This window comes from Erythrolamprus reginae, chromosome 2 (assembly GCF_031021105.1).
Source record: "Erythrolamprus reginae isolate rEryReg1 chromosome 2, rEryReg1.hap1, whole genome shotgun sequence".
NCBI classification, from domain to species: Eukaryota; Metazoa; Chordata; class Lepidosauria; order Squamata; family Dipsadidae; genus Erythrolamprus; species Erythrolamprus reginae.
In genome coordinates, this window is record NC_091951.1 from 44,190,881 (window position 1) to 44,205,880 (window position 15,000).

Genomic DNA, 15,000 nt, shown 5'->3' on the forward strand with positions numbered 1-15,000 from the left:
TATAAAACCCTATCATTACTTAAAAACCAAACAGCAACATCCATACCAAACATAAAACAAAGTATAAAAAAGCCTGGGGGAAAAGTGTCTCAACTCCCCCATGCCTGGCGGTATAAGTGAGTCTTAAATAGTTTACGAAAGACAGGAAGGGTGGGGGCAGTTCTAATCTCCGGGGGGAGTTGGTTCCAGAGGGCCAGGGCCGCCACAGAGAAGGCTCTTCCCCTGGGGCCTGCCAAACAACATTGTTTAGTCGACGGGACCTGGAGAAGGCCAACTCTGTGGGACCTTATCGGTCGCTGGGATCTTCAAGTTGCCAAGGTTGAAAAACATTATTCTGTGGATTTGGCCCTGCCGAAAACCATTCCATACCGTCCTTGCTGAACAGTGCATTTGCAATGTTCATATGAACAATATATCTTGCATAGCTCAGAACCTCCTAGCCTAAGGACAATCCTAATAGAAGCAGCAGGATGGCAATTATTTTTTCCTACGCACAAAATCTGAGGCTTGTCACTGCAGTATTGCAGAATTCTTGGCACGTTTCCACACACACAGCAGTCTCCCTAAAGATTTGATTTTTTTTTCCCTTCTGCAATTACAATTCCCATCATTATGTCAGCTGGAGGCGATGGGAACTAGTGTATCTGAATTAGACTGGGGAAAGGTGATAAGAAATGAGAAATTTGTTTGTGTAGAAGAAGAAATCTCTGAAAGTTAAGAGTTTAGGAGACCCATTTTCTGTAAGTAACAGCCAAAGACTACTTCGTGAACTCTGATCAAATTGGAGTTCATAGTGGAGTGTTTCCACAATGACTTTCTATCTACGATGCCACATTCATTCCCAATCCTTTGCTGTAGGAACAAACTTAATTCGTTTTGTGACCAGATTCTTAAGTAGAAAAGTTTGTAAGAAGCAATTTTTCCCATAGGAATCAATGTAAAAGTAAATAATGTGTGCGATTGGGGAAACCACAGGGAGAGTGGAGGCCCTGTTTCCTCCCAGGAGATTCCTAGAGAGGCCCCACAGAAGCTTCTCCCTGCCTTTTCCAGCCATGTTTCGTCCCAGGAGATTCCTAGAGAGGCCCTACAGAGGCTTCTCCCCACCTTTTCTGGCCGTTTCCTCCCAGGCGATTCCTAGAGAGGCCCCACGGAGGCTTCTCCCCATCTTTCCCGCTCTGTTTCCTCCCAGGAGATTCATAGAGAGGCCCCACAGAGGCTTCTCTATGCCTTTTCCGGCCCTGTTTCCTCCCAGGAGATTCCTAGAGAGGCCCCACGGAGGCTTCTCCCCACCTTTCCCGCTCTGTTTCCTCCCAGGAGATTCATAGAGAGGCCCCACAGAGGCTTCTCTATGCCTTTTCCGGCCCTGTTTCCTCCCAGGAGATTCCTAGAGAGGCCCCATAGAGGCTTCTCCCCACCTTTTCTGGCCCTGTTTCCTCCCAGGAGATTCCTAGAGAGGCCCCACAGAGGCTTCTCCCTGCCTTTTCCGGCCCTGTTTCCTCCCAGGAGATTCCTAGAGAGGCCCCACAGAGGCTTCCCCCTGCCTTTTCCGGCCCTGTTTCCTCCCAGGAGATTCCTAGAGAGGCCCCACAGAGGCTTCTCCCTGCCTTTTCCAGCCCTATTTCCTCCCAGGAGATTCCTAGAGAGGCCCCATGGAGGCTTCTTTCTCCCTGCCTTTTCCGGTTAAAGTTTCGCAGGCTCAGGTTTGTAAGTGGAAAATAGTTCTTGAGAAGAGGTAAAAAAGTCTTGAACACCCGGTTCTTATCTAGAGGATTCTTAGGTAGAGGCACCACTGTACATATAATCTGGATCTGTTTCCTTTTTATCTGCTTTTCTGCAAACCTCTTCTTAACCACACGTCGTAGAGATGGCTCCCCCACCCCAATGCCTGATCTTTTTCCCTCCTGCTCTTGGTAGATCATTGATCCGAAGATGCCCCGGGAAGGGATGTTCCACCACGGTGTCCCCATTCCTGTGCCCCCCTTGGAGGTACTGAAGCTGGGAGAGCAAATGACTCAGGAAGCACGTGAGCATCTCTACCTGGTCCTCTTCTTCGACAACAAACGCACTTGGTAAGGGCAGAAGTTCACCTGTTCCCAGGTACCAAAAGCTACAAGGAAGGGACAGAGCTCCACTGAGGCTGGGGGAACTGAATTCATTGAGAGGAAGAGCGGGAGCAAGGGGGGCAGAATAGCCCTCTTGTTTTGGCAGAGAACCAAGCTCTAGTGCCATGATGGCGAACCTATGACACGCGTGCTACAGGTGGCAAGCGGAGCCATATCAGAGGGCACACGAGGCGTTGCCCTATGTCAGCTCTAGCACATATGTGCGTGCTGGCCAGCTGATTTTCGGCCTTGGAGAAGGCCGTTTCGCCCTCTGGAGTGTGAAAAATCACCCAACGGGCAAACCGGAAGTTCAGAAAAACAGACTGCCTGCTTGCCCATGGTGCTGTTTTTCGCACTTCCGGAAGGCCCAGAGTGTAAAAAACAGCACAACAGGCAAACAGGAAGTCCATTTTTCCGATCTTCCGGTTTGCCCATTGGGTGTTTTTTTCCACCATCCCAGGCTTCACGTGCGGGGGCGGATGGTGGGCAGAGGGTGTGCATGCGTGTGGGGCAGGAGGAATAGTTGTGGGTTTGTGCACATATGCTAGCACGCACATCCTCTGCCCTAGTGACCTTTCATGCCCATTTCCATCCCTTCAGGCAATGGCTGCCCCGCACCAAACTCGTGCCGCTCGGCGTCAACCAGGACCTGGATAAGGAGAAGATGCTGGAAGGCCGCAAGTCCAACATCCGCAAGTCTGTCCAGATCGCCTACCACCGAGCCATGCAGCACCGGAACAAGGTGCAAGGCGAGCAGACCAGCGACTCCAGCGAGAGCGACTGACCCTCCGAGGGGCTCCCGCCTACCTGGGTGCTCACTCAGTGCAGCCGGACTGTACGGGAGAAGGGAGCCGGGAGCTCCAGCCTTGGGAAGCCTGGCTGCTGCAGGGACACGCACAGGGCACCCGACCGCTCCTCCAGTGTGCTGGGCACACCCGCAGAGCACCGCGCCCTCCGCGTGGGCAAAGCCTACCTCTTGTGCCAGCCTGCCCTTCCTTGTCCCATGCCTGGAATCGCCCCCTGAACCAGCTGCACGAGCAATACCCAGCTGCCTACGCAGCACCCCTAACTCTCTGGGGGTCTTCAGACTTTTGTAAGATACTGTATAATAGTGGGAGAATGTAAATTATTATGGGCTGCTCCGTACCACCCAACATACAGAGTCTGCCCCCCACCCCCACCCCCGTTTCCCTGCATCATAGCACCTGTCCAGATCCATCAGCCTTTCCTCGGCCCAGCCCTTCCGACACTCTGCAGAGCAGGGGCCGCCGTCGTCTTCTCACTTGCACATTTTGATACTATTAGCTTTTTTGGAATCTCCCTCGGCCTCCTGTCCCCGCCCCCTCCCCACACCTTGTAGAAACCCGGCTCTTTCTGCTGCAGCCGGGTGGGCATTTGTACTTGTATTTATTTTGGAGAAAAAAAAAGATCTCTATTGATTCTTAGAAAATAAAATGGCTCTTTTGGAACCAAGTGGGCTCCTTGCTTTTTTTTAAAAAAAATCCTGTTTACTGAAAGGATAATGGAATTTATGGGCTGTTCTGTTCTCAGGAGAAGATATGCTGGCTCTTTTGCTTGGCTTCAATGCCTGCCTGCCTGCCTCCCTTTCTTTTTTCTTCCTTCTTTCCTTCCTTTTCCTTCCTTTTTTCTTCCTTCTTTCCTTCCTTCTTTCCTTCCTTTTCCTTCCTTCCTTCCTTCTTTCATTTTTTCTTCCTTCCTGCTTTCCTTTTTTCTTCCTTCCTTTTCCTTCCTTCCTTCCTTCCTTCCTTCCTTTTCCTTCCTTCTTTCCTTCCTTCCTTTTTTCTTCCTTCTTTCCTTCCTTTTTTCTTCCTTCTTTCCTTCCTTTTCCTTCTTTCCTTTTTTCTTCCTTCCTTTCTTCTTCCTTCATTCCTTCCTTCTTTCCTTTTTCCTTCCTTCCTTCTTTCCTTTTTTCTTCCTTCCTTTTCCTTCCTTCCTTCCTTCTTTCCTTTTTTCTTCCTTCTTTCCTTCCTTCCTTTTTCCTTCCTTCCTTCCTTTCTTAGGCCGCCCTAGCAGGGTCAGAGCGGCTTACAACAGTAAAATCATGACAAAAATTAAAATGTTTATGTTTATTTAGATTTGTATGCCGCCCCTCTCCGCAGACTCGGGGCGGCTACCAATACATAAATGCCCCAATACATAAAATAAGAACAGATAGAAAGATTAAAGCCAGATAAAATAACACATAGTCATCACCCATACCTACAAGCGGAGAGCAATTGCTCAGCGGCCCCAGGTTTTTCAGAAGGCAAGGAGAGTGTGGGTGGTACCAATCTCTGGGGGGGGGGATTGGTTCCAGAGCACTGGGGTCGCAACAGAGAAGGCTCTCCTCCATAGTCCCACCAGCCGGCATTGTTTGGCCGACGGGACTCTGGGTAGGCCAACTCTGTGTGACCTAATTGGTTGCTGGGACATATGAGGCAGAAGACGGTCCCATAAATAATCTGGTCCTAAGCCAATTAATCATCAAGCTATCTTTACTACCCTGTTATTAGGATTGGCATCACCACTGTTCATAGAACATTAACAGTATATGTAAGATTTCATACCTAGAAACGATAATGGGGATTGGCTTTGTAGAAAAATTGGGTGAGGAATTTTTTTTCATTATTTCTTGCATTTTAGTTTACTGCACTCAAACTTCATTTTTTCCTTCAAAGGGCTGAAAAGGAACACCAGCAAATTATTCTGGAAGCTTTTCCCACCCAGACAGATGGCAGAGTTAGACCTTGAAAATTTTAGTAGCAGAACTTGGTTTTCAGATTATTCATAAAGACACAGTTTAGACCAGTAGTGCTAAATATGTATATGGTATTTTTAAAGAAATACTGTAGCTTCTAATTAATTGTTTTGGAGGGATTATTGTCAAATCTATTCATTTCATCCAATATTTAGATATTGCACCTACCCTTCTTTCTATTGCAGTCACTTTATTTGTTGTATTTTAGAAGAAAGCTTTAATTTCCTTCCCACCCCCAAAGAGTCTTTAGAAAATGATCTAAACCAGGGTATCCAACCAGACTTATGGACTTCAACTCCCAGAGTTCCTCAGCCAGCAAAGCCATTACAGGATTGATCATATCATATCAGTCAGAGGGCTGTTAATATGGCTCTACACTACATCATACAGCATCTTAAATGTCCAAAGACCTACACAAGGGTCCTCTTTGTAGACTTAAGTTCAGCATTTAATGCCATTATTCCAGACACTCTTCCAACTAAGCTGAACCAGCTAGCGGTACCTAAACACATTTGTAAGTGGATCATAAACAAACAGGAAGCAGCAGGTGAAGCTAAGCAGAATTGCATCAGATACCACCTATACAATTGGCACAATCCCCCGCAAGGCTGTGTGCTCTCTCCACTTTTCTCTCTATACCAATGACTGCATCTCTAACTATCCATTTGTTAAACTACTGTAGTTTGCAGATGACCCCGCATTGATCGGTTAACACTAGTCAGTGGTATTTGTGACACTTTTTAAAATGTTCAGTTGACTTTTATGTTTCATGAATAAGAGATTGTGATGATGATGATGATAAATAATAAACCTGAAAAAGTAGTTGAAAACAAACATGCCAAAATACTTTGGGATTTTCGAATTCAAACTGACAAGACAATACACCTAACCTCACAATTGTGGAAAAGAAAAAAGTGTAGATCATTGATGTCGCCATACCAGGTGAAAGTCGAAATGATGAAAAACAAGAAAAACTTAGCCGATATCAAGATCTTAAAATCGAACTTAACAACTGTGGCATAAACCAGTATAGGTTGGCATGCTGGGTGCTGTGCCAAAAGACCTCACCCAGCATTTGAAAACAATAAACATTGACAAAATCATGATCTGTCAGTTGCAAAAGGCCACCGTACTTGCGTGCATCATACGAAAATACATCTGTCAGTCCTAGACAATTGGGAAGTGTTCGACTTGTGATATTGCAATACGAAATCCAGCATATAAATCTCGTTTGCTGTATATTACTGTTTTTGTGAATAAAATAATGCTATTTGTTCTCCAAATGTGAGATTAATTTAATAGGTTCTAGTCCTGAAGCAGATTCATGAACATGTCCAAGAATGTTTGTAGAATGATAAGCCACCATCACATTTTTGAAGTCTTTATTCTACCTTGTTCATCTTTCGTGATATAGCTCTTGGTGATCTACGAATTCTTATATTGCGGGATTATTAAATTATAATCTTAATTCTGCAGTTTCTAAAAAAGAAGTAACAGTGTTTTGTAACAAAGAAACATAGAAGATTGACGGCAGAAAAAGACTTCATGGTTCATCCAGCCCTTATACTATTTCCTGTATTTTATTTTAGGATGGATTTATCCCAGGCATGTTTAAATTCAGTTACTGGGGATTTACCAACCACATCTGCTAGAAGTTTATTCCAAGCATCTACTACACTTTCAGTAAAATAGTATTTTCTCCCATTGCTTCACACCGGCAGAACACAAATAACCTCAAATTGTGCCCCCTTGTTCTTGTGTTCACTTTCCTATTAAAAACAGTTCCCTCCTGAATTTTATTTAACCATGTAATATATTTAAATGTAACATTCTGACACCTTGTATGTATGTTGAAATAAAACAATAATGGAATAGCAGTCAGTGTTCCCTCTAATTTTTTTTTGGGGGGGGGGGCGGAAAAGTATAGTGTCTGAGTGGCAGTCCCTTTGGGACTTGGCGGCACAGAAATAATAAATAAATAAACAAACAAACAAACAAATAAAAAACCCACCCTGTTTTGCCTCAGAGAATTTCAAAATAAAATACTGTACTGTGTCTATAACAGTGAGCTCATAATAGGGCAACTCTATCAATATCAAAATGCCACTTAAATAGTTGAGCTAGTTTCAAACTAGATTGATTTTCTTTCTCTCTTCCTTACTCCCATTCTTTTTCTTTCTCTTTTCCTTCCTCTCTTTTTTCTATCTGTTTCTCTCTCTTCCTCTCTCTCTCCTTCCCTCTCGGCTTCTGGGCAGGTTTGGAAAACTCTGAGTTGATGATGATTTTTAAGTGAGCGATTGCTCACTGCTCAGCTTAGAGGGAACTATGATAGTAGTAGTAGTAGTTTTCTGTCTGGAACTATTATAGCAAAAAGTACCCACTTCAAGGAATATTAATGCTACCACTGTACTGATTATCCTGATTTTACCAGCCCAGGTAATGGTAGCTCAATTTCCGTTCTCCCCTGAAGGGGCCACTTCCGTCTTGTAACGTACAAAAGACCCTTTTCAACGCCTCTATCCAGCCTTAACCGGCGGACAGGACGCATTTGTCCTGTGCCCAAAGACCCGGGCTTCCGCCCAAACAGATCACAAAGACCCTCCTTCTCTCAGCCTAGAGCGGAAAGCGGTTGCCCCGCTCTACCCCTGCGCGGCCCCTCCTCTAAATCCAGGGGCCGTTCTCTATGGTGATTGTACGGACTCGGGAGGTACGGGGTTGGTGCGCCCAACTGGTGCGGCCGGAGCGCGCTCATCCTCGCCTCCTCCCTAAGGACAGCGACGGCAGAAGGCGCACCATGAACCCCCGGCCGACCCAGCTGCCTCGAGCGACTCCCTGGCGCTCCCTGCCTTGCCCGCGCACCGAACTCCGCCTCGACCTGGTACTCTGTGGCGGGCAGACCTTTCGGTTAGTGCGCCCCCTGGCGGCTCCCAGCCAGGAACTGCAACCCTTTCCCCCCCAAAAGCTTTCCCCTCCTTGAATTTGCCCCTTGGCCCTTTTTTTCTTTCTTTCTTTTCCTTCTTTCTTTCTTTGCATCGCCGTCGCCCATTGGGCGGCTTCTCGTCCGTAGTCATTTTTGAGTTTGCTGCCTTTCTTCCCCCCGGCTACGCCCCAAGATTGTGCAGCTTTGGGGTGCAATGGAGGGCCCCGGTGATAAAGGGAGCTTTTCAATGCATGCAGAAAAGACTCGCCGCTAGAAAGAATAGACATTGGGGGGGGGGGCAGGCTCTCTTCGTAATGATGCAAATATTCTGTTTTTAGATGCTTTTATATTATATTTTATGTGTATTTGGTTGTAAGCCGCCCAGAGTCCACTGGGAGTGGGGTGGGATATAAGTCCAGATAAATAATGAAATAATAATAATTGCAATACTCCTGCAGGCTTTTCCCATCACCCGCAACCACCAATCCTTTTGATTATTATTATCATTATTATTATTATTGTGCCCCCATTTGTAAGAGAAAGGAAGACGAGCACCGCCCCCTTCTGTTTGTATGAATGTTATGTATGCATGTTAATGGGATTGTGGTTTTTAATTAAGATTTTATAGTTTAGTTGTTCATTTGACTTTTTAAATTTGTCTTTGTAATGTTTATATTGTTGTAAGCCGCCCTTAGTCCTATTGGGCGGCATAGAAGTTGAATAAAATAATTAACAAATAAACAAACTAACTAACTAATCTATCTCCATCTCCATATCTATCTATCTATCTATCTATCTATCTATCTATCTATCTATCTATCTATCTATCTATCTATCTATCTATCTATCTATCTATCTAATTTGTTTGTTTGTTTGTATATGGTAAGGTTTAGCCAAGTAAAATCCGCAGGGATTCCTTTCACGTTACCACTTGTAAGAAGGATCAAAAATCCATCCATTTTTTTTGCAAAAAAAAGGGGGGGTGGCACTCCTTAGGTTGTTGGGTTTTTTTAATGGAGGGGAGGGAGCAAAATACCACTTTGCAAAATACCACTTTTGCTAATGGTGCTGCCTCTTTTCTCCCTAACACTCCCTCCCCCCCAGCCACAATATGTAAAAACGCCCTTGTAATTCTTCTACGCAAAATTGATCAGTGGAATCCACTAGGTCCTCTTCAACTCCTTGTTTTATGCATGTTAATCTCCTTGGCTTTCATGGAGCCGAAGCCTTGAGCTGCAAATCCTTCTCCCTGGGCACGGCTCCCTGAATTCTCTTCCTGCTTCTATTGTATTGAGAGAGAACCTGAGAGGGATGGCTGCAGTGGAAGGGAATATATGTGATTATTGTGAGCCAACCAGAATCCTATTGGAATTGGATGACATATAAATGTCACAAACAAACAAAGACAGAAACAAACAAATAATATATATAATGTATAATATATACGGCTCAGAAAAAATAAAGGGAACCCTCAAATAACACATCCTAGATCAGAATGAATGAAATATTCTCATTGAATACTTTGTTCTGTACAAAGTTGAATGCGCACAACAGCATGTGAAATTGATTGTCAATCAGTGTTGCTTCCTAAGTGGATAGTTTGATTTCACAGAAGTTTGATTGACTTGGAGTTATATTGTGTTGTTTAAGTGTTCCCTTTATTTTTTTGAGCAGTGTATAATATATAATATAAAAAGAATAGAATAGATAAATATATGTAGCTCAAGATTGAACTGGGCAATCCTTGGTTCTCTTTTATAGGGAAGCTGTCAAACCCTGAACCAATTAGAAATGTTTATTCTCAGCTTACGCACAAATATGGAAGAACGAAGGAATCCCACAGGAAGAGCAGATTCTGGAGAAAATTACATACTGTGCAGAAATGGTTAAGCTAGCATTAGAATTAAAAAATAAAGAAGAATCTTCATTTTATAACTGCTGGGATTTATTCTATCGTTGGTTTGAAAAAAGGCCATACCGTCTAAATTGTTAAAGTACAAAAGAAAATTACCTGGTGACAAAGTGTAATGTATCAAGGAGAGTAAGATATCTATATTAGTTAGGATTATTATCTTTTTTCTATTTATGTTTTGCTTATTATTAATTATTAATTGCTATTTAACATAGGCAGTAGAGAATGTACATAGTTAATATTGCTATACAGACTTGTCGCACACCCGCCTGGTGTTTATTGTGAGTTTTAGTTGTGTGTGTATGTTTGTATTGTTTATATATGTAAATAAAATTTATTTTTTTAAAAAAGGAAATGTTTATTCTCCCGCGCTCAGGCTGCCTGCGCTTCAACCAATCAGGTTGTAGCAGCAGCCGGTCCGGTCGTGAGTCGAGGACAGGAGCAGTCTTAAACCGAGGATTTGGCACGACCATACGTTGAGGATTCAACAAATAGCACTTACCAGTATAGACGCCCTAACCCTTGGCAGCCTAGCCATCATGAGTCTGTTGCCAAGAACTTACTTTATTTATTTATTTATTTATTTATTTATTTATTTATTTATTTATTTATATTTATTTATTTATTTAGATTTATTTAGATTTATTTATTTATTTAGATTTATTTACTTTACTTTACTTTACTTTATTATTTTATTTTATTATTATTATTTTATTTTATTTTATTTTATATAATCAATCAAATTTCTAAACCGCCCTTCTCCAGGGGACTCAGGGGCAGCTTACAAGATAAAAGTCAATACAAAAATTATAATCATAACCGTAAAACCCCAAATTCTAAAACCCCTGTCACAATCATAATATCTGCCCGAGCAGAATGTTCACGCTCAATGGCCCCAGACCTTCTGGCAAAGGTATGTTTTTAAAACCTTTCTAAAGGCCAGGATGGTGGGGGCAGTATGAATCTCCAGGGGGATTGGTTCCAAAGGACCAGAGCTGCCACAGAGAAGGCCCTTCTCCTAGGCCCCGCCAGGTGACATTTCTTGGCTGACAGGATCTGGAGAAGACCGACTAACTGGCCGCTGGAATACGTGATGCAGGAGACGGGCCTGTAAATTAACTGGTCCTAAGTCATGTAGGGCTTTAAAGGGGCTAGCCAATGCTTTAAATTGCGTTTCGAGACTTATCGGTAGCCAATGCAGCTCACAGAGTGATGATGATATATGGGTGTATCTTGATCCTGTGACCATGGGGATACTTCAACAGTCCTTCGGGAGTGTTGTGGTTGGCTCTGGCCCAACTCTTCCCCCAAGGAATGTGGAGGTGGATGTGGGGGAAACATCCACATGCCACAGGCCTGTTTTGCTCCCGATAGAATCTCCCGACGAAGGCTCCTCTGACGAAGGAAGCGTGAGTAGCAGGGAAGAGGGGAGTTTGGTAGACAGCCCAGGAGGAGATCAATCATCCTTATCATCCCTGGATTCTGAACAAGAACGTACGACAGACCCACACATGCGTAGAGTGATGCATAGGAGAGAACAACTAAAGGATTATTACAGGAGATAAGTGAGGCCACCTGTGGTTGGGTGGGGCTGCTGTTATTAGTGCTACAGATAAAAAGAGCAGCGTGCTGATTTAGCCTCGTGGAAGTTTATCTGATTCATAGTTTCGTCAAGATCGTGGTTTTGCTGTTTCTCTGTTCAAGATTGTGTGTGGACTTTCTGGACTTTGGAACTGGATTCAATTTCCCAGTTACTGGGTGAGAAATTGGATTGCATTTAACCTGTGCCTTGTGTGTACCAGAAAATCCCTTTGACATTTAAAAAGTTTTTTTTCTGCTTTTCTGTTGATAAAGACTTGGTTTTCCTTCTATCATGTGGTGTGTGTCTTTTTGGACCAATTACCCTGTAATTACGGGTGGTTGGGACACGCCGGCTGAACAGGGAGTGGGCGGCATACAGATTTATTAAATGAATGAATGTGTGAAAAAGGTCATAATCCCCTTTTATTAATTTCGTTGTAACTGAATGAAGTGATGTCCGTCGAGAATGACCTGTTTCGAGAATGGCCTTTTTAGGAGATCCTGTTGGCTGTTTCTGCTGCTTAACCAAGCCTGTGATCCCCTCAGGTGGTCTGAAACCAGCCCTGGCTACTGGACTGGCGTGTTGGCCGGACGAGTCTGGACTCTCACTCAGTCTGAGGAACATCTCTGGTACACCTTGCATGAAGAGGAAAAGGAAGATGGCGGCCGAGAGGAAGAAGGCCTCACTGAACCTCCCCTGAAGAAGAGCAGGAAGCAAACCCAGCCAGAACCGAATCGTCCCGGGACGAGTGAGCGTTCAGGCGTCCTTTTGCCTTTGGCTCGGGGAACAGACGGGTTGACTCCTTCTCAGATCCTCCAGGATTATTTCCAGCTACATGTAAACGTATCTGCATTATACCAGGGTTGGTCTTACGTTGATTCGCATTTCCGGGAAATAGGTGTTAAATTCCCAGGTAGGCAAACTAGCACTAGAGAATGATGTGCTGCAGCAATAAAAATACAGTGGTTCCTCTACCTAAGAATGCCTCTACCTACAAAATTTTCTAAATAAGAACCGGGTGTTCAAGATTTTTTTGCCTCTTCTCAAGAGCCATTTTCCACTTACAAACCCGAGCTTCCAAAACTGTAACCAGAAGAGGCAGGGAGAAGCCTCCGTGGGGCCTCTCTAGGAATCTCCTGGGAGGAAACAGGGCCTCCACCCTCCCTGTGGTTTCCCCAATCACACACATTATTTGCTTTTACATTGATTCCTATGGGAAAAAATTGCTTTTTCTTACAAACTTTTCTACTTAAGAATCTGACGACCGTATTTTTTGGTGTATAAGATGCACCTTTTCCCTCCACTTAAAGAGGGTGGAAATGTCAGTGAGTCTTATACACCGAATATAGCCATTTTTGGCCGCCTGAAACCCCACCTATATGTCCAATTTTTGCAAAAATAATGGGCTTGATTCTTGCAAAAAAGGGCTGCACAGAGGGTTTGGGAGGTCTGCAGAGTGTCCCTGGGGCTGGAGGAAGGCAAAAACACTCCCGTTTTTGTAAAAAATACAGGGCAAAAAATGGGGTGTTTTTGCCTTCCTCCAGCCCCAAGGAGCACTTTGCAGGCTTCCCAAACCTTCTGCAAATTTTGGCAAAAAATGGGTGGAAAACGGGCCTTTTTTCACAAAAACGGAGGCATTTTTGTCTTCTCTCAGCCCCTAGGAGCACTCTGTTGGCTTCCCAAATCCTCTGCATGGCCTGTATTCATAAAAAAGGGTGAAAAATGGGTCCGTTTTTGCAAAAAATGGGGTGCGCAGAGGGTTTGGGAGGTTTGCAGAGTGCTCCTGGGGGCTGGGGGAAGGCAAAAACGACCACATTTTTGCAAAAAGCAGGGTGCACAGAGGGTTTGGGAGGCTTGCAGAGTGCTCCTGGGAGCCTGGGGAGGACAGAAACTTTTTTTTTCTTACCTCTTTTAAATTTTGGTGCGTTTTATACATCGGTGCATTTTATAGTCTGAAAAATATACGTCTGAAAAAGTGTTGTTTAGATAAGACACACCTTTACCGCTGGTCAATTACTCTCAACCCAATAAAACATAGAAACATAGAAGACTGACGGCAGAAAAAGACCTCATAGTCCATCTAGTCTGCCCTTATACTATTTTCTGTATTTTATCTAAACATAGATCCATCCTAAGATAAAATACAGAAAATAGTATAAGGGCAGACTAGATGGACCATGAGGTCTTTTTCTGCCGTCAGACTTCTATGTTTCTATGTTTCTATGTTTTATTGGGTTGAGAGTAACTGACCAGCAGTAAAGGTGTGTCTTATCTAAAGAGTGCAGAATTTGAATTCTTAAATGTCTTTATTTTTATGCATTTTAGGGAACACACACTGTTCTTGTCTGGCAGGGGGAGATTTGAAAACGGACGGACAAATGACCGCAAAATGAGGTCTTTCTTGAAGGGTCCTTAGTATTCTCTGAGCCGAGTTTGTTTCCTTACTGACATTTTATTACCTTCTCTGCGGATAATAAAATGCTGCCCTGATGATGTTAACTAGCCGCCCTGAGTCCATTGGAGAAGGGCAACCTATAGATGCAAATAGATAAAATAAAAAACCAAGCTCAGGAAGCATCAAGCATCCCCTCATTTTAATCCAGAGCTACAAATATTCTCCTTTATTGGTGAGGCTTTCTTGCCCAGGGATCTCTCTCTGCTTACATCTAGTACCATGAAAATCCAGAAGTCAGAAACCAGAATAATTCAGCACTGAGGAAAACTGAATTGCTTAGCTTAAAGTACGTGACTAGTGATAGGAAAGATAGAAAAAGGATGGTGGAAAAAGTCTTGAGTGAATCTTTCTGTTTGCCGATGACTCTAAAGTGTGCAGTAGGGTTGATATTCCTGGAGACGTCTGTAATATGGCAAATGATTTAGCTTTACTAGATAAGTGGTCAAAGCAATGGAAACTGCAGTTTAATGTTTCCAAATGTAAAATAATGCACTTGGGGAAAAGGAATCCTCAACCTGAGTATTGTATTGGCAGTTCTGTGTTAGCAAAAACATCAGAAGAGAAGGATTTAGGGGTAGTGATTTCTGACAGTCTCAAAATGGGTGAGCAGTGTGGTCGGGCGGTAGGAAAAGCAAGTAGGATGCTTGGCTGCATAGCTAGAGGTATAACAAGCAGGAAGAGGGAGAATGTGATCCCGCTATATAGAGTGCAGGTGAGACCACATTTGGAATACTGTGTTCAGTTCTGGAGACCTCACCTATAAAAAGATATTGACAAAATTGAATGGGTCCAAAGACGGGCTGCAAGAATGGTGGAAGGTCTTAAGCATAAAACGTATCAGGAAAGACTTCATGAACTCAATCTGTATAGTCTGGAGGACAAAAGGAAAAGGGGGGCGGGCATGATCGAAACATTTAAATATGTTAAAGGGTTTAATAAGGTTCAGGAGGGAAGTGTTTTTAATAGGAAAGTAAACACAAGAACACAGGGGCACAATCTGAGGTTAGTTGGTGGAAAGATCAGAAGCAATGCGAGAAAATATTATTTTACTGAAAGAGTAGTAGATACTTGGAACTAATTTCCAGCAGACATGTTTGGTAAATCCACAGTAACTGAATTTAAACATGCCTGGGATAAACATATATCCATCCTAAGATAAAATAAGGAAATAGTATCAGGGCAGACTAGATGGACCATGAGGTCTTTTTCTACCATCAATCTTCTATGTTTCTATGTTTCTTCCCCAGGCGTCCGGGTGCTGCGGCAGGACC

At 43.6% G+C, this 15,000-nt stretch overlaps 2 protein-coding genes across 12 annotated transcripts in view; both read left to right on the plus strand.

The window, feature by feature from the left end:
* BRPF1 (bromodomain and PHD finger containing 1) overlaps positions 1-3,575 on the plus strand; it is a 58,426-nt gene extending 54,851 nt beyond the window's left edge. For all 9 annotated transcript variants that reach the window (XM_070738011.1, XM_070738012.1, XM_070738008.1 and 6 more), the window contains 2 exons: positions 1,915-2,069; positions 2,703-3,575. In XM_070738011.1, the coding sequence (XP_070594112.1) occupies positions 1,915-2,069; positions 2,703-2,886 (339 nt within the window). In that variant the 3' untranslated portion in view covers positions 2,887-3,575. The remainder of the gene's footprint in view (positions 1-1,914; positions 2,070-2,702) is intronic.
* A 3,905-nt stretch (positions 3,576-7,480) lies between these two features.
* LOC139160299 (N-glycosylase/DNA lyase-like) overlaps positions 7,481-15,000 on the plus strand; it is a 21,069-nt gene continuing 13,549 nt past the window's right edge. For all 3 annotated transcript variants that reach the window (XM_070738018.1, XM_070738020.1, XM_070738019.1), the window contains exons 1-3: positions 7,481-7,764; positions 11,820-12,187; positions 14,977-15,000. The exon at positions 14,977-15,000 is cut by the window's right edge and continues 156 nt beyond it. In XM_070738018.1, the coding sequence (XP_070594119.1) occupies positions 7,544-7,764; positions 11,820-12,187; positions 14,977-15,000 (613 nt within the window). In that variant the 5' untranslated portion in view covers positions 7,481-7,543. The remainder of the gene's footprint in view (positions 7,765-11,819; positions 12,188-14,976) is intronic.